This window comes from Oncorhynchus nerka, linkage group LG14, assembly GCF_034236695.1.
Source record: "Oncorhynchus nerka isolate Pitt River linkage group LG14, Oner_Uvic_2.0, whole genome shotgun sequence".
Taxonomy (NCBI): Eukaryota; Metazoa; Chordata; class Actinopteri; order Salmoniformes; family Salmonidae; genus Oncorhynchus; species Oncorhynchus nerka.
Window position 1 is genome coordinate 13,443,457 of NC_088409.1, and position 25,953 is coordinate 13,469,409.

The following is a 25,953-nucleotide window of genomic DNA, read 5'->3' on the forward strand; positions in this document are numbered from 1 at the left end:
ATACTGATAATAGACTGATATACTGATAACAGACTGATAATAGACTGATATACTGATAACAGACTGATAATAGACTGATAACAAACTAATAACAGGCCGATAACAAACTGATAATAGACTGATAATAGACTGATAACAGACTGATAACAGACTGATAATAGACTGATAACAGACTGATAATAGACTGATAACAGACTGATAACAGACTGATAACAGACTGATAATAGACTGATAACAGACTGATAATAGACTGATAACAGACTGATAACAGACTGATAACAGACTGATAATAGACTGATAACAGACTAATAACAGGCCGATAACAAACTGATAATAGACTGATAACAGACTGATAACAGACTGATAATAGACTGATAACAGACTGATAATAGACTGATAACAGACTGATAACAGACTGATAATAGACTGATAACAGACTGATAATAGACTGATAACAGACTGATAACAGACTGATAACAGACTGATAATAGACTGATAAACTGATTTAATTCTATTAAAGGTACTTTTGTTGTTTTATACAGTGACCTGCGTCTTATCTCATGCACACACACACACACACACACATACACTGAAAAACAAACATATTGTGACACGCCCTCTCCCCGTCCTGCAGGTTTGGGGACCACTATGAGTGGAACAAGGTCACGTCCTGCATCCACAACATCCTGAGTGGGCAGCGCTGGATAGAACACTACGGAGAGATCTCCATCAGGAACACCAGCACTGATATCTGCCAGTGTAAGGTCACCTTCATCAAGGTGAGAGACGGGGGGGGGTGTAAACCGGAGGGGATATTCCACCTGTTTAACCTGATATTTAGAGCAGTCAGTATGTGGGTGTGTGAGTCCCCCCTGGCCATGGCAGTAATAAAGCTGCTTTTCAGTGAGAGATATCCAGCCACTCTCCAGTCTAACTGGACACTGGAAAGCTGCAAGCTGAGTGGAAATGCTTCTTTATAAGTGATGCGGATTGGTGAAAGGGTTGTTAAAAGCTTAAATTAGTCAAAACTGTGTTACACACACACACACACACACACACACACACACACACACACACACACACACACACTCTGAGGAGTTGAAAGGTCTACTGCAATGTAGGATGCCAGGTTAAATTAGTCAAAACTGTGTCACACACACACACACTGAGGAGTTGAAAGGTCTACTGCAATGTAGGATGCCAGGTTAAATTAGTCAAAACTGTGTCACACACACACACTCTGAGGAGTTGAAAGGTCTACTGCAATGTAGGATGCCAGGTTAAATTAGTCAAAACTGTGTCACACACACACACTCTGAGGAGTTGAAAGGTCTACTGCAATGTAGGATGCCAGGTTAAATTAGTCAAAACTGTGTCACACACACACACTCTGAGGAGTTGAAAGGTCTACTGCAATGTAGGATGCCAGGTTAAATTAGTCAAAACTGTGTCACACACACACACTCTGAGGAGTTGAAAGGTCTACTGCAATGTAGGATGCCAGGTTAAATTAGTCAAAACTGTGTCACACACACACACTCTGAGGAGTTGAAAGGTCTACTGCAATGTAGGATGCCAGGTCAAGACATGTAGGAGCTTATTATACAATATAACCTCTCCTGTCCTGTCCTCTCTCCTCTCCTCTCCTCTCCTCTCCTCTCCTCTCCTCTCCTCTCCTCTCCTCTCCTCTCCTCTCCTCTCCTCTCCTCTCTCCTCTCTCCTCTCTCCTCTCTCCTCTCCACTCTCCCCTCTTCTCTCTCATCTCTCCTCTCACCCCCTCTCCTCTCTCCTGTCCTCTCCTGTCGTCTCGATGCTGTCCTCTCCCCTCTCCTCTCTCATCTCTCCTCTCACCCCTCTCCTCTTTCCTGTCCTCTACTGTCCTCTCCTCTCTCCTGTCCTCTCATGTCCTCTACGATGCTGTCCTCTACGATGCTGTCCTCTCCTCTTTCCTCTCTCCTCTCCACTCTCCCCTCTCCTCTCTCATCTCTACCCCCTCTCCTCTCCCCACTCCTCTTTCCCCTCTCCCCTCTTTCCTATCTCATCTCTCTCCTCTCATCTCTCCCTCTCCTCTCTCTCCTCTCATCTCTCTCCTCTCATCTCTCCTCTCACCCCTCTCATCTCTCCCCTCTCTCCTCTTTCCTCTCTCATCTCTCTCCTTTCTCCTCTCCTCTCTGCTCCTGTCCCCTCATCTCCTCAGTGGTTCTCATTGTAAACTACTGTACTCTACTGGTTCAGCATGTTGCGTTTGAACATAGATATCTCAACACTGCCTTCTACTGGCTGGTATATGAAGATGAAAATAAAGATCTATTATGACTATTCTTACCCACAGTGACTCATAGATCGGAACCCTATTCCCTATACACTCTTAGAAAAGGGGTTTCAAAGGGTTCTTCAGCTTTCCCCATAGGAGAACCCTTTTTGGTTCTAGGTAGAACCCTTTTTGGTTCCCGGTAGAACCCTTTTTGGTTCCCGGTAGAATCCTTTTTGGTTCCAGGTAGAACCCTTTTTGGTTCCAGGTAGAACCCTTTTTGGTTCCAGGTTGAACCCTTTTTGGTTCTAGGTAGAACCCTTTTGGGTTCCAGGTTGAACCCTTTTGGGTTCTATGTAAAAACCCTCTGTGGAAAGGGTTCTACATGGAACCAAGAAAGGTTCTCATATGAGGACAGCCGAAGAACCCTTTAAGGTTCTTTTTCTAGGTGTATATTGCAATATTTTGGCCAGGGCTTGATATTCAATAACAATGTTTTGCATTCCTCCCTGTGTACAGGCCAAGTACTGGAACTCGAGTGTTAACGAGGTGGAGGGCACCATCACAGACCACAAGGGGAAGGTCATCCACAGACTGTTTGGGAAGTGGAACGAGGGGGTGTACTGTGGAGACCCCCCCTCTGCCACCTGCATCTGGAGAGCCAGTATGTATGATTGTAATAACAGCCTGAACCTGTTATACTGAGCCCAGTGTCTTGACCTACACATGCTACACATCAGGGCTTTACATGTTTAGCCCATCGGTTGGAAGTATTCATACTTTTCTTATCCGTACAGTTGATTTATCTTTATCTCTTGATTTCTACTCGTAGATACAGTTCAGACCCCTTGTGTCTATATCTTGATTTCTACTAGTAGATACAGTTCAGACCCCTTGTGTCTTTATCTTGATTTCTACTAGTAGATACAGTTCAGACCCCTTGTGTCTTTATCTTGATTTCTACTAGTAGATACAGTTCAGACGCCTTGTGTCTATATCTTGATTTCTACTAGTAGATACAGTTCAGACCCCTTGTGTCTTTATCTTGATTTCTACTAGTAGATACAGTTCAGACCCCTTGTGTCTATATCTTGATTTCTACTAGTAGATACAGTTCAGACCCCTTGTGTCTATATCTTGATTTCTACTAGTAGATACAGTTCAGACCCGTTGTGTCTATATCTTGATTTCTACTAGTAGATACAGTTCAGACCCCTTGTGTCTTTGTCTTGATTTCTACTAGTAGATACAGTTCAGACCCCTTGTGTCTTTATCTTCATTTCAACTAGTAGATACAGTGCAGACCCCTTGTGTCTATATCTTCATTTCTACTAGTAGATACAGTTCAGACCCCTTGTGTCTATATCTTCATTTCTACCAGTAGATACAGTTCAGACCCCTTGTGTCTTTATCTTCATTTCTACTAGTAGATACAGTTCAGACCCCTTGTGTCTATATCTTCATTTCTACCAGTAGATACAGTTCAGACCCCTTGTGTCTATATCTTCATTTCAACTAGTAGATACAGTTCAGACCCCTTGTGTCTATATCTTCATTTCAACTAGTAGATACAGTTCAGACTCCTTGTGTCTATATCTTCATTTCTACTAGTAGATACAGTTCAGACCCCTTGTGTCTATATCTTGATTTCTACTAGTAGATACAGTTCAGACCCCTTGTGTCTATATCTTGATTTCTACTAGTAGATACAGTTCAGAACCATTGTGTCTAGATCTTGATTTCTACTAGTAGATACAGTTCAGAACCCTTGTGTCTATATCTTGATTTCTACTAGTAGATACAGTTCAGAACCCTTGTGTCTATATCTTGATTTCTACTAGTAGATACAGTTCAGACCCCTTGTGTCTATATCTTGATTTCTACTAGTAGATACAGTTCAGACCCCTTGTGTCTATATCTTCATTTCTACTAGTAGATACAGTTCAGACCCCTTGTGTCTATATCTTCATTTCTACTAGTAGATACAGTTCAGACCCCTTGTGTCTATATCTTCATTTCAACTAGTAGATACAGTTCAGACCCCTTGTGTCTATATCTTCATTTCAACTAGTAGATACAGTTCAGACCCCTTGTGTCTATATCTTCATTTCTACTAGTAGATACAGTTCAGACCCCTTGTGTCTATATCTTCATTTCTACTAGTAGATACAGTTCAGACTCCTTGTGTCTTTATCTTCATTTCTACCAGTAGATACAGTTCAGACCCCTTGTGTCTTTATCTTCATTTCTACCAGTAGATACAGTGCAGAACCCTTGTCTTTTTCCACATTTTGTTACGTTACAGCCTTATTCTAAAATGAATGAAATAGTTTCCCCCCACATTAATCTACACATAATACACCATAATGACAAAGCAAAAACACTTATTTTATTTTATTGTTATTATTTTTTTTCTACAAAAAATGTAACTGAAATATCACATTTACATAATTACTTTTCTTATCCATATAGTTTATTTTGAAATGTATCTCTGTATCTTTATTTATACCAGTAAATATCTTAGAAAAATATGTGTCTGAAGCTAAACAATATTAATATACTGTAAGTAAAAAGTAAAAGTGAAAATCACCCAGTAAAAGTCTAACAGTATTTGGTTCTAAATATAATTAAGTATCAATAGTAAATGTAATTGATCTAATATACTTAAACATCAATAGTAAATGTAATTGATCTAATATACTTAAATATCAATAGTAAATGTAATTGATCTAATATACTTAAATATCAATAGTAAATGTAATTGATCTAATATACTTAAACATCAATAGTAAATGTAATTGATCTAATATACTTAAATATCAATAGTAAATGTAATTGATCTAATATACTTAAATATCAATAGTAAATGTAATTGATCTAATATAATTAAATATCAATAGTAAATGTAATTGATCTAATATACTTAAACATCAATAGTAAATGTAATTGATCTAATATACTTAAATATCAATAGTAAATGTAATTGATCTAATATACTTAAACATCAATAGTAAATGTAATTGATCTAATATACTTAAACATCAATAGTAAAGGTAATTGATCTAATATACTTAAACATCAATAGTAAATGTAATTGATCTAATATACTTAAACATCAATAGTAAAGGTAATTGATCTAATATACTTAAACATCAATAGTAAAGGTAATTGATCTAATATACTTAAATATCAATAGTAAAAGTATAAATCATAAAATTCCTTATATTAAGCAAACCAGACGGCACAATATCCTTGTTTTTTTCTTTACGGATAGCCAGGGTCACCCTCCAACACTCAGACATCATTTACCTATAGCCAGGGTCACCCTCCAACACTCAGACATCATTTACCTATAGCCAGGGTCACCCTCCAACACTCAGACATCATTTACCTATAGCCAGGGTCACCCTCCAACACTCAGACATCATTTACCTATAGCCAGGGTCACCCTCCAACACTCAGACATCATCTACCTATAGCCAGGGTCACCCTCCAACACTCAGACATCATTTACCTATAGCCAGGGTCACCCTCCAACACTCAGACATCATTTACCTATAGCCAGGGTCACCCTCCAACACTCAGACATCATTTACCTATAGCCAGGGTCACCCTCCAACACTCAGACATCATTTACCTATAGCCAGGGTCACCCTCCAACACTCAGACATCATCTACCTATAGCCAGGGTCACCCTCCAACACTCAGACATCATCTACCTATAGCCAGGGTCACCCGCCAACACTCAGACATCATCTACCTATAGCCAGGGTCACCCTCCAACACTCAGACATCATTTACCTATAGCCAGGGTCACCCTCCAACACTCAGACATCATCTACCTATAGCCAGGGTCACCCTCCAACACTCAGACATCATCTACCTATAGCCAGGGTCACCCTCCAACACTCAGACATCATCTACCTATAGCCAGGGTCACCCTCCAACACTCAGACATCATCTACCTATAGCCAGGGTCACCCTCCAACACTCAGACATCATTTACCTATAGCCAGGGTCACCCTCCAACACTCACTGAGTCCTCCAGATCAGAGTCAGTAGGGATGACCAGGGATGTTCTCTGTTTAGTGAGTCCCCCAGATCAGAGGCAGTAGGGATGACCAGGGATGTTCTCTGTTTAGTGAGTCCTCCAGATCAGAGGCAGTAGGGATGACCAGGGATGTTCTCTGTTTAGTGAGTCCTCCAGATCAGAGTCAGTAGGGATGACCAGGGATGTTCTCTGTTTAGTGAGTCCTCCAGATCAGAGGCAGTAGGGATGACCAGGGATGTTCTCTGTTTAGTGAGTCCCCCAGATCAGAGGCAGTTAGGGATGACCAGGGATGTTCTCTGTTTAGTGAGTCCTCCAGATCAGAGTCAGTAGGGATGACCAGGGATGTTCTCTGTTTAGTGAGTCCTCCAGATCAGAGTCAGTAGGGATGACCAGGGATGTTCTCTGTTTAGTGAGTCCCCCAGATCAGAGGCAGTAGGGATGACTAGGGATGTTCTCTGTTTAGTGAGTCCTCCAGATCAGAGGCAGTAGGGATGACCAGGGATGTTCTCTGTTTAGTGAGTCCCCCAGATCAGAGGCAGTAGGGATGACCAGGGATGTTCTCTGTTTAGTGAGTCCTCCAGATCAGAGGCAGTAGGGATGACCAGGGATGTTCTCTGTTTAGTGAGTCCCCCAGATCAGAGGCAGTAGGGATGACCAGGGATGTTCTCTGTTTAGTGAGTCCTCCAGATCAGAGGCAGTAGGGATGACCAGGGATGTTCTCTGTTTAGTGAGTCATCCAGATCAGACCAGGGATGTTCTCTGTTTAGTGAGTCCTCCAGATCAGAGGCAGTAGGGATGACCAGGGATGTTCTCTGTTTAGTGAGTCCTCCAGATCAGAGTCAGTAGGGATGACCAGGGATGTTCTCTGTTTAGTGAGTCCCCCAGATCAGAGGCAGTAGGGATGACTAGGGATGTTCTCTGTTTAGTGAGTCCTCCAGATCAGAGGCAGTAGGGATGACCAGGGATGTTCTCTGTTTAGTGAGTCCCCCAGATCAGAGGCAGTAGGGATGACCAGGGATGTTCTCTGTTTAGTGAGTCCTCCAGATCAGAGGCAGTAGGGATGACCAGGGATGTTCTCTGTTTAGTGAGTCATCCAGATCAGAGGCAATAGGGATGATAGGGGATGTTCTCTGTTTAGTGAGTCATCCAGATCAGACCAGGGATGTTCTCTTGATAAGTGTGAGAATTGGACCATTTTCTGTGCTACTAATCATTCAAAATGTAACGACTACTTTCGGGTGTCATTATTATCGTTAGGAATATAGTGAAGTAAAACTAAAAGTTGTCAAAAACATAAATAGTGAAGTAAAGTACAGATACACAAAAGAACGACTTAAGTAGTATTTTAAATAATTTTTACTTCAGTACTTTACACCACTGTTCCCATCTCCCTGGGATGTAAAAAGAGTGTCTCTGGTGTGTGTGTCTTTGTGTGTGTTCTCAGATGCCATGCCGGCTGACCACGAGCAGTACTACGGCTTCACTAAGTTTGCTATGGAGCTCAATGAGCTGGACCCTTCACTGAAACTGCTGCTGCCTCCCACAGACACCCGGCTACGGCTCGACCAGAGGTGAGAGACAGAGTGCTACTGTACAGTAACACACCGTTGTCTTAGCATGGTGTAGGGACCAGCATGATTTAGGTGCCAGCATGGTGTAGGGGCGAGCATGGTGTAGGGACCAGCATGGTGTAGAGACCAGCATGGTGTAGGGACCAGCATGGTGTAGGGACCAGCATGGTGTAGAGACCAGCATGGTGTAGGGACCAGCATGGTGTAGAGACCAGCATGGTGTAGGGACCAGCATGGTGTAGAGACCAGCATGGTGTAGGGACCAGCATGGTGTAGGGACCAGCATGGTGTAGGGACCAGCATGGTGTAGAGACCAGCATGGTGTAGAGACCAGCATGGTGTAGGGACCAGCATGGTGTAGGGACCAGCATGGTGTAGGGACCAGCATGGTGTAGGGGCGAGCATGGTGTAGGGACCAGCATGGTGTAGGGACCAGCATGGTGTAGGGACCAGCATGGCGTAGAGACCAGCATGGTGTAGAGACCAGCATGGTGTAGAGACCAGCATGGCGTAGGGACCAGCATGGTGTAGGGACCAGCATGGTGTAGGGACCAGCATGGCGTAGAGACCAGCATGGTGTAGAGACCAGCATGGTGTAGAGACCAGCATGGCGTAGGGACCAGCATGGTGTAGGGACCAGCATGGTGTAGGGACCAGCATGGTGTAGGGACCAGCATGGTGTAGGGACCAGCATGGTGTAGTGACCAGCATGGTGTAGGGACCAGCATGGTGTAGGGACCAGCATTGTGTAGGGGCCAGCATGGTGTAGGGGCGTAGAGACCAGCATGGCGTAGGGACCAGCATGGTGTAGAGACCAGCATGGTGTAGGGACCAGCATGGTGTAGGGACCAGCATGGTGTAGAGACCAGCATGGTGTAGGGACCAGCATGGTGTAGGGGCCAGCATGGTGTAGGGGGTAGAGACCAGCATGGCGTAGAGACCAGCATGGCGTAGGGACCAGCATGGTGTAGGGACCAGCATGGTGTAGAGACCAGCATGGTGTAGGGACCAGCATGGGGTAGAGACCAGCATGGTGTAGGGACCAGCATGGTGTAGGGACCAGCATGGGTAGAGACCAGCATGGTGTAGGGACCAGCATGGGGTAGAGACCAGCATGGTGTAGGGACCAGCATGGTGTAGGGACCAGCATGGTGTAGAGACCAGCATGGTGTAGGGGCCAGCATGGTGTAGGGACCAGCATGGTGTAGGGACCAGCATGGTGTAGGGACCAGCATGGCGTAGAGACCAGCATGGTGTAGGGACCAGCATGGCGTAGAGACCAGCATGGCGTAGAGACCAGCATGGCGTAGAGACCAGCATGGTGTAGGGGCCAGCATGGTGTAGAGACCAGCATGGTGTAGAGACCAGCATGGTGTAGGGACCCGCATGGTGTAGGGACCAGCATGGTGTAGAGACCAGCATGGTGTAGAGACCAGCATGGTGTAACAATGTAGAAATGTGCATTTGGCAATACAGTTTCGTATTACAGTGGTCATTATTACACCATACACAGTGATGTATCACTGCATCAAATGACCATTATTACACCATACACAGTTGGGTTTGCTTTATTGTTTATCCAAATTAATCCATTTGTGTGTGTGTGTGCGTGCGTGCGTGCGTGCGTGCGTGTGTGCGTGCGTGCGTGTGTGCGTGTGTGTGTACCAGGCTGCTAGAGGAGGGCAACATAGAGGCAGCAGAGGAACAGAAGCAGAAGATAGAACAGCAGCAGAGAGACAGACGCAGAGTCCTGGAGGAAAACACCATGACACATCAACCCACATTCTTCAGGTGAACTCCTACAGCTGGATACAGGGCGATGCCTAAACTGTCACGGACGTGGCCATTTGACAGACAGGATATGAGCACTCTAGTACAGGGGTTCCCAACCTAGGGGTCGCAGGACATTCCTTGATTTGAGGGATTTTTTTTTTTTACTATACAGTATATGCAGTATTATTTTTTTTACAAATGAGCAATTGTTTAAACCGATCTATAATGACACATAACTCTGTGATGCTAGAAACAAGTGGTAGACTCCCAGAGGAAGACACTGATGCACATGAGGTTATCTTTGTTTGGGAAGTCATCTGATACAATGTGAGATTCGGTTGCTATCAATTGATCTATTCACTTTGGGCCCGATTCCGACTTTGGAAATGACACGTTTCTTACGCACACCTTTCCTATGCACTTCTCAGTACTTGGTATTGCCTTACGAAGGTGCGTAATGGGCTTTTGCGCGCGCTGAATAAATGTAATCCCGTTTGCTGGCCAACACATTTTCTCGTGGAGTTTTCTGTGAGGAAGTTGATATGTTGAAATGTTTCAGTTTGCTGCCATATGACTGGTTTCACATTGGTCTCCAGTGATTATAATGTCAAATAGATCTAAAACAAGTGTAATTTATATTTACAATCCCCTCATCCAAACTGATTACTCGTTTACCTAGCTCTAATCAACAGCTCTTATCAAGTACTCGTTTACCTAGCTCTAATCAACAGCTCTTATCAAGTACTCGTTTACCTAGCTCTAATCAACAGCTCTTATCAAGTACTCGTTTACCTAGCTCTAATCAACAGCTCTTATCAAGTACTCGTTTACCTAGCTCTAATCAATAGCTCTTATCATGTACTCGTTTACCTAGCTCTAATCAATAGCTCTTATCAAGTACTCGTTTACCTAGCTCTAATCAATAGCTCTTATCAAGTACTCGTTTACCTAGCTCTAATCAATAGCTCTTATCAAGTACTCGTTTACCTAGCTCTAATCAATAGCTCTTATCAAGTACTCGTTTACCTAGCTCTAATCAATAGCTCTTATCAAGTACTCGTTTACCTAGCTCTAATCAATAGCTCTTATCAAGTACTCGTTTACCTAGCTCTAATCAATAGCTCTTATCAAGTACTCGTTTACCTAGCTCTAATCAATAGCTCTGATCAAGTACTCGTTTACCTAGCTCTAATCAATAGCTCTTATCAAGTACTCGTTTACCTAGCTCTAATCAATAGCTCTTATCAAGTACTCGTTTACCTAGCTCTAATCAACAGCTCTGATCAAGTTGTAAATTACAGTGCATGGAGAATGGTTCTTTTTTGATTGGAAAACAAAAGTAATCCGATGCTTTTTCCACTTGTAATCGGTAGGTTTGCTAGACCTTGTTCATAGTTTCCTAGCGTGTAAAAGTGTTCAGAATCCTCCGTATCTGCAGACACACCTCTGCCACACCTTCATGCATTCAATCTCCACCCAAAACGAACATCACGCTATTCTCATGCTTCAGGTCAACTTCAGATAATTACCTTCCATCTACTCGCGCTTAACTCAAGTCGGCATCGGGCCCTTTCTGTAAAAGAGAATACGTACAATTGAATTGAGGGTTCATATAAATGATAATAACAAAACGTCTTTGGTAGCAGAATAACATTGGGTCTACATATAAATGATAATAGCAGAATAACATTGGGTCTAGACTTTATTTTTCTTATAAAGGGACCCTGTTCTAATACATCTCCACAGCTAAACTCCACCTGCATTTATTCCCACTGGGTTTATTAAAGCAATAAGGCAGGAGGAGGTGTGGTATATGGCCAATATACCACGGCTATGGGCTGTTCTTATGCATGACGCAACGTGCCTGGATACGGCCCTTAGCCGTGGTATATTGGCCATATACCACAAACCCCCGAGGTACATTATTGCTATTATAAACTGGTTACCAACGTAATTAGAGCAGGAAATATAATTGTTTTGTCATACCCGTGATATACGGTCTCATTTACCACGGCTTTCAGCCAATCAGCATTCAGGGCTCGAACCACCCAGTTTATAACACAATATGGATGTACCTATATAGATGTACAAGTACCACAACAGACACACCAGTCATGTAACATGTCCATGGGAACATTAGGTTTCTCCATTTTCAGTAGCTGGTTCTCAGTTTCCATTCAGTTCTGTTGGCAAGCTTGTGAGTGTTGAAGGCATAGTTCAAAAACGGCCACATTTTTGTATTTTGTTCATTAGTCCACTGTTAATCCACAAAAATGTCAACAGTCAAGGTTTCAAGAAAGAGCACTTATAATAAAAAGCAAAAACGTGATGATGATGATGAGGCTGATGATGATGATGAGGCTGTGTTTTGCATCATGATCTTTTTGTTGTTGATTCTTTTTAGAAGGTATTTCCTTATTCAGTTCAGGTAAAGAATATGTCTTTCTGTTGTCCACAGGAAATCAAAGGACGACACCTGGGTTAGCAACAACACTTACTGGGACCTGAGAAGGGATCCAGGCTTTTCCCACCTGGACTGTCCTGTGTTGTGGTGACCTGAGAAGGGATCCAGGCTATCACCACCTGGACTGTCCTGTGTTGTGGTGACCTGAGAAGGGATCCAGGCTTTTCCCACCAGGACTGTCCTGTGTTGTGGTGACCTGAGAAGGGATCCAGGCTTTTCCCACCTGGACTGTCCTGTGTTGTGGTGACCTGAGAAGGGATCCAGGCTTTTCCCACCTGGACTGTCCTGTGTTGTGGTGACCTGAGAAGGGATCCAGGCTATCACCACCTGGACTGTCCTGTTTTGTGGTGACCTGAGGAGGGAACCAGGCTATCACCACCTGGACTGTCCTGTGTTGTGGTGACCTGAGGAGGGAACCAGGCTATCACCACCTGGACTGTCCTGTGTTGTGGTGACCTGAGAAGGGATCCAGGCTTTTCCCACCTGGACTGTCCTGTGTTGTGGTGACCTGAGAAGGGATCCAGGCTTTTCCCACCTGGACTGTCCTGTGTTGTGGTGACCTGAGAAGGGATCCAGGCTATCACCACCTGGACTGTCCTGTGTTGTGGTGACCTGAGGAGGGAACCAGGCTATCACCACCTGGACTGTCCTGTGTTGTGGTGACCTGAGGAGGGAACCAGGCTATCACCACCTGGACTGTCCTGTGTTGTGGTGACCTGAGGAGGGAACCAGGCTATCACCACCTGGACTGTCCTGTGTTGTGGTGACCTGAGGAGGGAACCAGGCTATCACCTCCTGGACTGTCCTGTGTTGTGGTGACCTGAGGAGGGAACCAGGCTATCACCACCTGGACTGTCCTGTGTTGTGGTGACCTGAGGAGGGAACCAGGCTATCACCTCCTGGACTGTCCTGTGTTGTGGTGACCTGAGGAGGGAACCAGGCTATCACCACCTGGACTGTCCTGTGTTGTGGTGACCTGAGGAGGGAACCAGGCTATCACCACCTGGACTGTCCTGTGTTGTGGTGACCTGAGGAGGGAACCAGGCTATCACCACCTGGACTGTCCTGTATTGTGGTGACCTGAGGAGGGAACCAGGCTATCACCACCTGGACTGGCCTGTGTTGTGGGGACCTTAGTGTGACTTTTGTGGCCACTGGTCACACACCTGGGTCATGTTTATTAGGCCTAGGACTGAAACAGGGAGGGACGACCTGAACGTGTCCAGTAAGAAACACTTGTACGTTCAAAAGGCACCAAACGGAAGAAAACAGACTGCAACTTCCAGTCCAATAAGAAACTTTTTTTTTTCAGTTGCAAAACGTTTTGCTACGGTGTGCACTTATGAACACGACCCTGTTTGGACTTCCTGTCTGTACTGTGACCCAGGCTGGCTCTGGGGGCTGGAGTCCTGCTGCTCTATCCGTCTCATTGGTTACGCCTCAAATGGCACCCTATTCCCTACATAGTGTACTGCTTTTGACCAGAGCCCTGTGGGCCCAAGTAGTGCATCATACGCTAAAGGGAATAGGGTGCCATTTGGGACGTACGGTCTTGCACATGTCCATCTACTATCCATCATTCACATGTCCATCTACTATCCATCATTCACATGTCCATCTACTATCCATCATTCACATGTCCATCTACTGTCCATCATTCACATGTCCATCTACTGTCCATCATTCACATGTCCATCTACTGTCCATCTACTATCCATCATTCACATGTCCATCTACTATCCATCTACTGTCCATCATTCACATGTCCATCTACTATCCATCATTCACATGTCCATCTACTATCCATCTACTGTCCATCATTCACATGTCCATCTACTGTCCATCATTCACATGTCCATCTACTGTCCATCATTCACATGTCCATCTACTATCCATCATTCACATGTCCATCTACTATCCATCTACTGTCCATCATTCACATGTCCATCTACTGTCCATCATTCACATGTCCATCTACTGTCCATCTACTATCCATCATTCACATGTCCATCTACTGTCCATCATTCACATGTCCATCTACTATCCATCATTCACATGTCCATCTACTATCCATCATTCACATGTCCATCTACTATCCATCATTCACATGTCCATCTACTGTCCATCATTCACATGTCCATCTATTGTCCATCTACTGTCCATCATTCACATGTCCATCTACTATCCATCTACTATCCATCATTCACATGTCCATCTACTATCCATCATTCACATGTCCATCTACTATCCATCTACTATCCATCATTCACATGTCCATCTACTATCCATCATTCACATGTCCATCTACTGTCCATCATTCACATGTCCATCTACTATCCATCTACTATCCATCTACTGTCCATCATTCACATGTCCATCTACTGTCCATCATTCACATGTCCATCTACTATCCATCATTCACATGTCCATCTACTATCCATCATTCACATGTCCATCTACTATCCATCATTCACATGTCCATCTACTATCCATCATTCACATGTCCATCTACTATCCATCATTCACATGTCCATCTACTATCCATCATTCACATGTCCATCTACTATCCATCTACTATCCATCATTCACACATTCACATGTCCATCTACTATCCATCATTCACATGTCCATCTACTATCCATCATTCACACATTCACATGTCCATCTACTATCCATCCTTCACATGTCCATCTACTATCCATCATTCACATGTCCATCTACTATCCATCATTCACACATTCACATGTCCATCTACTATCCATCATTCACATGTCCATCTACTATCCATCATTCACATGTCCATCTACTATCCATCATTCACATGTCCATCTACTATCCATCATTCACATGTCCATCTACTATCCATCATTCACACATTCACATGTCCATCTACTATCCATCATTCACATGTCCATCTACTATCCATCATTCACATGTCCATCTACTATCCATCATTCACATGTCCATCTACTATCCATCCTTCACATGTCCATCTACTATCCATCATTCACATGTCCATCTACTATCCATCATTCACATGTCCATCTACTATCCATCATTCACATGTCCATCTACTATCCATCATTCACATGTCCATCTACTGTCCATCATTCACATGTCCATCTACTATCCATCATTCACATGTCCATCTACTATCCATCATTCACATGTCCATCTACTATCCATCATTCACATGTCCATCTACTATCCATCTACTATCCATCCTTCACATGTCCATCTACTGTCCATCTACTATCCATCATTCACATGTCCATCTACTATCAATCTACTATCCATCATTCACATGTCCATCTACTGTCCATCTACTATCCATCATTCACATGTCCATCTACTATCCATCTACTATCCATCATTCACATGTCCATCTACTGTCCATCATTCACATGTCCATCTACTGTCCATCATTCACATGACCATCTACTATCCATCATTCACATGTCCATCTACTGTCCATCTACTATCCATCATTCACATGTCCATCTACTGTCCATCTACTATCCATCTACTATCCATCATTCACATGTCCATCTACTATCCATCTACTATCCATCCTTCACATGTCCATCTACTATCCATCATTCACACATTCACATGTCCATCTACTATCCATCCTTCACATGTCCATCTACTATCCATCCTTCACATGTCCATCTACTATCCATCATTCACACATTCACATGTCCATCTACTATCCATCCTTCACATGTCCATCTACTATCCATCCTTCACATGTCCATCTACTATCCATCATTCACACATTCACATGTCCATCTACTATCCATCCTTCACATGTCCATCTACTATCCATCTACTATCCATCATTCACACATTCACATGTCCATCTACTATCCATCCTTCACATGTCCATCTACTGTCCATCATTCACATGTCCATCTACTGTCCATCATTCACATGTCCATCTACTATCCATCATTCACATGTCCATCTACTATCCATCATTCACATGTCCATCTACTATCCATCATTCACATGTCCATCTACTATCCATCCTTCACATGTCCATCTACTATCCATCATTCACATGTCCATCTACTATCCATCCTTCACATGTCCATCTACTGTCCATCATTCACATGTCCATCTACTGTCCATCATTCACATGTCCATCTACTATCCATCATTCACATGTCCATCTACTATCCATCCTTCACATGTCCATCTACTGTCCATCATTCACATGTCCATCTACTATCAATCTACTATCCATCATTCACATGTCCATCTACTGTCCATCTACTATCCATCATTCACATGTCCATCTACTATCCATCTACTATCCATCATTCACATGTCCATCTACTGTCCATCATTCACATGTCCATCTACTATCCATCCTTCACATGTCCATCTACTATCCATCATTCACATGTCCATCTACTGTCCATCATTCACATGTCCATCTACTATCCATCATTCACATGTCCATCTACTATCCATCTACTATCCATCATTCACATGTCCATCTACTATCCATCATTCACATGTCCATCTACTGTCCATCTACTATCCATCATTCACATGTCCATCTACTATCCATCTACTATCCATCCTTCACATGTCCATCTACTATCCATCATTCACATGTCCATCTACTATCCATCATTCACATGTCCATCTACTATCCATCATTCACATGTCCATCTACTATCCATCTACTATCCATCATTCACATGTCCATCTACTGTCCATCATTCACATGTCCATCTACTATCCATCCTTCACATGTCCATCTACTATCCATCATTCACATGTCCATCTACTGTCCATCATTCACATGTCCATCTACTATCCATCATTCACATGTCCATCTACTATCCATCTACTATCCATCATTCACATGTCCATCTACTATCCATCATTCACATGTCCATCTACTGTCCATCTACTATCCATCATTCACATGTCCATCTACTATCCATCTACTAACCATCCTTCACATGTCCATCTACTATCCATCATTCACATGTCCATCTACTATCCATCATTCACATGTCCATCTACTATCCATCATTCACATGTCCATCTACTATCCATCTACTATCCATCATTCACATGTCCATCTACTATCCATCATTCACATGTCCATCTACTATCCATCATTCACATGTCCATCTACTATCCATCATTCACATGTCCATCTACTGTCCATCATTCACATGTCCATCTACTATCCATCTACTATCCATCATTCACACATTCACATGTCCATCTACTATCCATCCTTCACATGTCCATCTACTATCCATCTACTATCCATCATTCACACATTCACATGTCCATCTACTATCCATCCTTCACATGTCCATCTACTGTCCATCTACTATCCATCATTCACATGTCCATCTACTGTCCATCTACTATCCATCTACTATCCATCCTTCACATGTCCATCTACTATCCATCATTCACACATTCACATGTCCATCTACTATCCATCCTTCACATGTCCATCTACTATCCATCCTTCACATGTCCATCTACTATCCATCTACTATCCATCATTCACACATTCACATGTCCATCTACTGTCCATCATTCACATGTCCATCTACTGTCCATCATTCACATGTCCATCTACTATCCATCATTCACATGTCCATCTACTATCCATCATTCACATGTCCATCTACTATCCATCATTCACATGTCCATCTACTATCCATCTACTATCCATCATTCACATGTCCATCTACTGTCCATCATTCACATGTCCATCTACTATCCATCATTCACATGTCCATCTACTATCCATCATTCACATGTCCATCTACTATCCATCATTCACATGTCCATCTACTATCCATCTACTATCCATCCTTCACATGTCCATCTACTGTCCATCATTCACATGTCCATCTACTATCAATCTACTATCCATCATTCACATGTTCATCTACTGTCCATCTACTATCCATCATTCACATGTCCATCTACTATCCATCTACTATCCATCATTCACATGTCCATCTACTGTCCATCATTCACATGTCCATCTACTGTCCATCATTCACATGTCCATCTACTATCCATCATTCACATGTCCATCTACTATCCATCTACTATCCATCATTCACATGTCCATCTACTATCCATCATTCACATGTCCATCTACTGTCCATCTACTATCCATCATTCACATGTCCATCTACTGTCCATCTACTATCCATCTACTATCCATCATTCACATGTCCATCCTTCACATGTCCATCTACTATCCATCATTCACACATTCACATGTCCATCTACTATCCATCCTTCACATGTCCATCTACTATCCATCCTTCACATGTCCATCTACTATCCATCTACTATCCATCATTCACACATTCACATGTCCATCTACTATCCATCCTTCACATGTCCATCTACTATCCATCCTTCACATGTCCATCTACTGTCCATCATTCACATGTCCATCTACTGTCCATCATTCACATGTCCATCTACTATCCATCATTCACATGTCCATCTACTATCCATCATTCACATGTCCATCTACTATCCATCATTCACATGTCCATCTACTATCCATCCTTCACATGTCCATCTACTATCCATCATTCACATGTCCATCTACTATCCATCCTTCACATGTCCATCTACTGTCCATCATTCACATGTCCATCTACTGTCCATCATTCACATGTCCATCTACTATCCATCATTCACATGTCCATCTACTATCCATCCTTCACATGTCCATCTACTGTCCATCATTCACATGTCCATCTACTATCAATCTACTATCCATCATTCACATGTCCATCTACTATCCATCATTCACATGTCCATCTACTATCCATCTACTATCCATCATTCACATGTCCATCTACTGTCCATCATTCACATATCCATCTACTATCCATCCTTCACGTCCATCTACTATCCATCATTCACATGTCCATCTACTATCCATCATTCACATGTCCATCTACTATCCATCTACTATCCATCATTCACATGTCCATCTACTATCCATCATTCACATGTCCATCTACTATCCATCATTCACATGTCCATCTACTGTCCATCATTCACATGTCCATCTACTGTCCATCATTCACATGTCCATCTACTGTCCATCATTCACATGTCCATCTACTATCCATCATTCACATGTCCATCTACTATCCATCATTCACATGTCCATCTACTATCCATCATTCACATGTCCATCTACTATCCATCATTCACATGTCCATCTACTATCCATCTACTATCCATCATTCACATGTCCATCTACTATCCATCATTCACATGTCCATCTACTATCCATCATTCACATGTCCATCTACTATCCATCATTCACATGTCCATCTACTGTCCATCATTCACATGTCCATCTACTATCCATCTACTATCCATCATTCACACATTCACATGTCCATCTACTATCCATCCTTCACATGTCCATCTACTATCCATCATTCACACATTCACATGTCCATCTACTATCCATCCTTCACATGTCCATCTACTATCCATCATTCACACATTCACATGTCCATCTACTGTCCATCATTCACATGTCCATCTACTGTCCATCATTCACATGTCCATCTACTATCCATCATTCACATGTCCATCTACTATCCATCATTCACATGTCCATCTACTATCCATCATTCACATGTCCATCTACTATCCATCCTTCACATGTCCATCTACTATCCACCCCCCCCACACGCATGTTGCTGCATTATAATTCATTGTGGTTTTCATTTGAGAGTTTATCCAGTTCATTGCCTTAATAGACAACATTTATCCGAGTAGTGTATTAATGTAGCGTCTTTGCGATCATACCCTTCGAATGCAGAGACTATTATGCCAAAATGGTGTCCTGTTTTTCCACCTGTGGTGTCTCATCGTGCAGAATAGAACACATAAGAAATACTGTATACTTCAACAAGGTACTAAGGAATGAATTACTAGCCTTGTGGGTTCTGCAAAGACTGTAGAATAATCCTTCCCTTTTTATATTGCCGCGCCTCGCTAACTTAGCTACTAGTCTACATTAACACAGCTGTTGACTGTACAACACTGTCTTAATACACGCGTTTTTCTACCTCTGAGATGAGATTCCATGGTACTTGTAACACCGTTGAGAAGGTGTACATGTCAATATTTATTCTACACCTGTCTAATGCCTTACTGGGTGAACTATATTACGTTTTACTCTCATTTCTGTTTAAAAACAAACTGAGATGTTTCAGAAGGGCACGTGTGTTTCGTGCGAGGAGGAATTCTTTAAAGAATGAAGTATGTATATGAAGTTTCATTCTAAAAATGCTATATCCATTTTCAGAAATGTTGGTGAATTAGCTTTTGTAGTTTAAAAGGTCATGAACAGTCAAAATCATGTTTTTCATGAAATTGGATCATATTTGAAGGAAACCAGATTAAAGTATTGATGACCAAAGTATGAAAATGACCGTTGCTTCTTTATTGATCAAGTTTGATCATAAAGTTCCTGGCCCCTCCCCCATGTCAAACACTGTATTCTCTTACCTAATTTACATAAGTACCGCCGGGGAACCAACATTGGAGAAGGCGAGTTTGCGGAGGGGTGTGGTTTATATAGCTAGGCTAGATAGGTACTGTAGGGGTCAGCAAATATAATTACAAGTTTACCCTATTCATCTATAGCAAAGATACAGTACTCAGACCCCTTGACATTCATCTATAGCAAAGATACAGTATTCAGACCACTTGACATTCATCTATGGTAAAGATACAGTATTCAGACCCCTTGACATTCATCTATAGCAAAGATACAGTATTCAGACCACTTGACATTCATCTATGGTAAAGATACAGTATTCAGATCCCTTGACATTCATCTATGGTAAAGATACAGTATTCAGACCCCTTGACATTCATCTATGGCAAAGATACAGTATTCAGACCCCTTGACATTCATCTATAGCAAAGATACAGTATTCAGACCCCTTGACATTCATCTATAGCAAAGATACAGTATTCAGACCACTTGACATTCATCTATGGTAAAGATACAGTATTCAGACCCCTTGACATTCATCTATGGTAAAGATACAGTATTCAGACCCCTTGACATTCATCTATAGCAAAGATACAGTATTCAGACCACTTGACATTCATCTATGGTAAAGATACAGTATTCAGATCCCTTGACATTCATCTATGGTAAAGATACAGTATTCAGACCCCTTGACATTCATCTATGGCAAAGATACAGTATTCAGACCACTTGACATTCATCTATAGCAAAGATACAGTATTCAGACCCCTTGACATTCATCTATGGCAAAGATACAGTATTCAGACCACTTGACATTCATCTATAGCAAAGATACAGTATTCAGACCCCTTGACATTCATCTATGGTAAAGATACAGTATTCAGACCCCTTGACATTCATCTATGGTAAAGATACAGTATTCAGACCCCTTGACATTCATCTATGGTAAAGATACAGTATTCAGACCCCTTGACATTCATCTATGGTAAAGATACAGTATTCAGATCCCTTGACATTCATCTATGGTAAAGATACAGTATTCAGACCCCTTGACTTTTGTTTCAAATATTTTTATTAAACACACACCAGAATGGTGTATAGGTATACATGACAGGTATACAATTCTTATCTAAACATAAAAGAGCATACAGGAACAACAAGACCCAGAGTTCTGGGTGCAGAACAAATAATACAAAACACGACATACAAAACAAGGACACGTAGAAAGAAAGAGGGAAGATGTCCCCCATCCCCTATTCCCCCTCCCAACTGCTCGGGTGGTAGGGCCAGCACACGCTGCCCAAAGGTAGATTAAAATATTACAATTGAGAGTGCGTTAATAAGTACAAATTCACAGCGCCGACTCGTCCAAGTAGGAGAGGAAAGGCTGCCAGATTTTATCAAAAGTTGATAATTTATTGTTCAGAATATATCTAATTCTTTCTAAGTGTACAGTGTTTGCCAATTCACTGAGACATAATTTGGTAGAGGGCGCTTCCCTCCTTTTCCAAAACAACAAGATTAGTTTTTTTGTTGAGATGAGACCATACGAGATGAGTTGTTTTTGGGGGTTGGTTAATCCGTTTAGGGACTCAGATACTCCCAGGATTATCAGAAGCGGGTCTGGATCTATTGAAGTCTCCAAAACTTCAGAGAGGATCCTAAAAATTCCACACCAATAACCATGCAAGCTAGAGCATAGGGCAAAGCAGTGGAGTAGTGTACCCTGCGTAGCCTGACATTTATCACATGTAGGGGATGTGTCAGGAAATATCCTATGCAGTTTAGTTTTGGAATAGTGTAATCTGTGTAATACCTTGAATTGTATGAGATGATGTCTGGAATTAATGGAGCATGTGTGGATATACTCCAAGCTCTCTTCCCAGTCTGCCACTGAGATGTCAGTCCCTAGTTCTTCTTCCCATTTTGCCTTGATGGCATCAGTAGAAGGTGTGCTAACAGATTGAAAAGCATCATATAGACACGATATCAGTTTATCTGAGGTGGGGAATATTTTTATGCATCCGTCAAACATGGAAGGTTTAGCATCCCCAAATGTTGGGAGGTGTTTTCTAACGTAGTCTCTAATTTGTAGGTATCTGAAAAAATTACTTCTGGGAAGATTATAAGTTTCTCTCAGCAGCTCAAAGGAAGCAAAGGTCCCTTCTATGTATAAATCCCCTATGGTACTTATCCCCAACTCTCCCCATCGCTCAAAGGTGTTATCAAGGTTAGAAGGGGCAAAGGACGGATTCCTGGTGACAGGGAGCATGAATGACATTGGTCTGAGCTCAAAGTGGACTTTAATTTGCTTCCAGATTCGGACTGTGCCATGTATTATAGGATTGTTACAATAAAGTGACATCTCCAGATTGACAGGCGACAAAATCACAGCGCCAATAGAGAAGGGGTGACACTCCTCACGCTCCATACTAAGCCAGCTGGGTGCCGGGAGTACGTCATCCAACAGAAACGTAACAATGCGGAGGTTAGTGGCCCAGTAATAAAATATAAAATTTGGGAGAGACAATCCTCCTTCCATCTTGGTTTACAGAGGTGTTTTTTACCTATCCTGTGTGTTTTATAATCCCAGATGAAGGGATTGATAATTGAGTCCAGTTGTTTATGAAAGGATTTAGGTATGAATACTGGGATGTTCTGATATAGGTAGAGCAGTTGTGGGAGGAAGACCATTTTAATGGCATTAATTCTTCCGAGCAGAGAAATTGGGAGAGTTCTCCAAAATAGTATGTTTGCTTTGAGTTTTTGTATCAGAGAGGGGAAATTCTCTTTAAATAGTAAAGAGTATTGTTTGGTAACTACAATTCCTAGGTAGGTAAATTTTTCTGAAGATAACTTAAATGGGAGATGTTCTAGCCAGGAGGTATTTTGCGACCGTATGGGCATTAATTCACTCTTGTTCCAATTTATTCTGTATCCCGAGAAGGTACCAAACAAATTGATCACATCAAGAATAGCTGGGATACTAGCCTGGGGTTCTGTTACATAGAGGAGGATGTCATCTGCGTATAGGGAGATCTTATTTAGAGTATCTTTAGTATTATAGCCGTGTATTGCTGCATGAGATCTAATCGTCTGGGCGAGCGGTTCGATAATTAGGGCGAAGAGCATAGGCGACAGCGCACAACCCTGCCTTGTCCCCCTGTTGAGGTTAAATCGGGCGACAATGATTGGTTAGTGAGTATTCTGGCACAGGGGTTCCTATATAAAAGCTGGATCCAATTTATGAACCTATCTCCAATATTAAATGTCTGTAGGACCTTGAATAGATAGGGCCACTCAACTTGGTCAAAGGCCTTTTCAAGCGCCAAGAGATATGACGGCAAGGTCCACGTTGGGTAACCTCTGAGAATACATAATATTGAAGAGGCGCCTGAGATTGAAGAATGAGTTTCTGTTAGGGATAAAGCCGGTCTGATCCGAATGGACCAATTTGCCAATTAAAGTGCTAAGCCTGTTAGCCAGAGTTTTTGCTAAAATCTTTTGGTCTGTATTAAGGAGAGATATTGGTCTGTATGACCCTACCCTCTTCTGGATCTTTACCCTTCTTATGTATAACTGTAATGAACGCTTCGTCAAAGTAGAAGGGAGAGCTCCATCCTCATTGGCCTGAATCAACATTTTGTGCAGATAGGGGGAGAGCATGTTGCTGAATGTTTTATAGAATTCACCAGGGTATCCATCTGGGCCCGGGGTCTTGCCACTCTTTAGAGATTTAATTGTTTCTCGGATTTCATCAAGAGATATTTCCTTATTCAGGAAGTTAGAATCTTCCTGGTTCAGGGCAGGAAGATTACAGTCCTCCAAAAATGTTTGCATAATTAAGGGGTTAGGATCCGCTTTAGATGTATATAGAGTCTCATAAAACTGCCGGAATCTGTCATTGATGTCTTTGGGGGAAGAGAGTAATTCCCCAGATGCAGATTTAACCCTGTGAATCATTCGGTCACTCACATTTTTTCGAAGTTGTCTGGCGAGTAATTTGTGTGGTTCGTCACCAAACTCAAAATATTTTTGCTTGGCATAGAGAAAAGATTTAGCAATTTTAGCTGAGAGAATCTGATTATATTCAAATTTTAAAGAGGTAATTTTTTTATGTTTCTCCATAGGCTAGCATTCTCCCTATCCAGTAAGTGAATTTGTCCCTCTAGTTCTTCCAGTTTTCCTCTGTTTTGCCTACTCCTGGCAGCCTGAAAGGAGATGATACAGCCTCTCAGATAAGCCTTCAGTGTTTCCCACAATAATGCTGGGGAGGTCTCTGTGTTGTCGTTGGTATCAAAGAAAAATTTAATTTGGTCTTTAAGATATTCACAGAATGTTGATTCTGTGAGGAGCTGAGGATTCAACCTCCAGACCCTCTCGTTTGGTACAATGTCACCCAATCTCAGGGAGAAGGTGAGTGGACTGTGGTCCGAGATTATAATATCATGATACCTCACATTACAGGTATAGGGGAGTAGTCTAGCATCCAACAAAAAGTAGTCAATTGGAGTGTAAACCTTGTGAACATGAGAGTAAAAGGAGTATTCCCTACCCGTAGGTTTAGCGATCCTCCATATATCAAATAAGTTTGAATTTTTTATGTAGGTATTCAAGAATTCGCTTGAATAGGAGGTAGGGGTTCGCCGGGTAGAGGATCTATCCAAATATTGGTCTAGCACACAGTTAAGGTCCCCTCCAATGACCAGGTTAGTATGGGAGATATCTGGAATCAGGGCAAGGACTCTTTTGAAAAAAGAGGGGTTGTCAATGTTTGGCCCATAGATATTTAGTAGAGTTACTGAGGTAGAGTTTATTTCTCCTATTGCGATCACATACCGACCCTCTTTATCCGCAATAATGGTTTTATGTAGAAAGGGAATTCCTTTCCGTACCAGAATCGCTGTGCCTCTCGTTTTGGCAGAGAAGTTAGAGTGATACACTTGCCCCACCCACCTACACTTAAGTCTGCTATGAGAGTTATTCTTCAGATGGGTTTCTTGCAAAAATATAATATCAGACGAGAGTGCTTTTAAGTGGGCTAGGACCTTGCCCCTCTTAATTGGTTCGTTTAAACCCTTGACATTCCAGGAAGTGAATGTAAGCCCCGCCCTCCTCTCGTTTGTAGTTCCTATGGTGGCCTGCATACCATGTAACTTGATAAAAAGGTAAGAAAGCGCACCAAACCATCACGATCAGCATATGTAGCACCTACACCCGAGCAGTATCCAACCCACCCTCCCCCTGCAAGCACCTTTACTTCCCACCCTGTTCCCCTAATTTCCCCAACACTTACCCCCC

General features: G+C 42.4%; 2 protein-coding genes across 3 annotated transcripts in view; one reads left to right on the forward strand and one right to left on the reverse strand.

Annotated features, from left to right (window-relative positions):
• Positions 1 to 20,580, forward strand: part of LOC115126609 (oxysterol-binding protein-related protein 3-like) — an 82,774-nt gene extending 62,194 nt beyond the window's left edge. For both annotated transcript variants that reach the window (XM_065027451.1, XM_065027452.1), the window contains 5 exons: positions 635 to 779; positions 2,771 to 2,915; positions 7,747 to 7,873; positions 9,542 to 9,664; positions 12,105 to 20,580. In XM_065027451.1, the coding sequence (XP_064883523.1) occupies positions 635 to 779; positions 2,771 to 2,915; positions 7,747 to 7,873; positions 9,542 to 9,664; positions 12,105 to 12,201 (637 nt within the window). In that variant the 3' untranslated portion in view covers positions 12,202 to 20,580. The remainder of the gene's footprint in view (positions 1 to 634; positions 780 to 2,770; positions 2,916 to 7,746; positions 7,874 to 9,541; positions 9,665 to 12,104) is intronic.
• The window catches only part of LOC135575139 (oxysterol-binding protein-related protein 3-like), a 379,659-nt gene that overhangs the window by 214,358 nt on the left and 139,348 nt on the right, over positions 1 to 25,953 (reverse strand). The gene's annotated exons all lie outside the window — the stretch shown is intronic.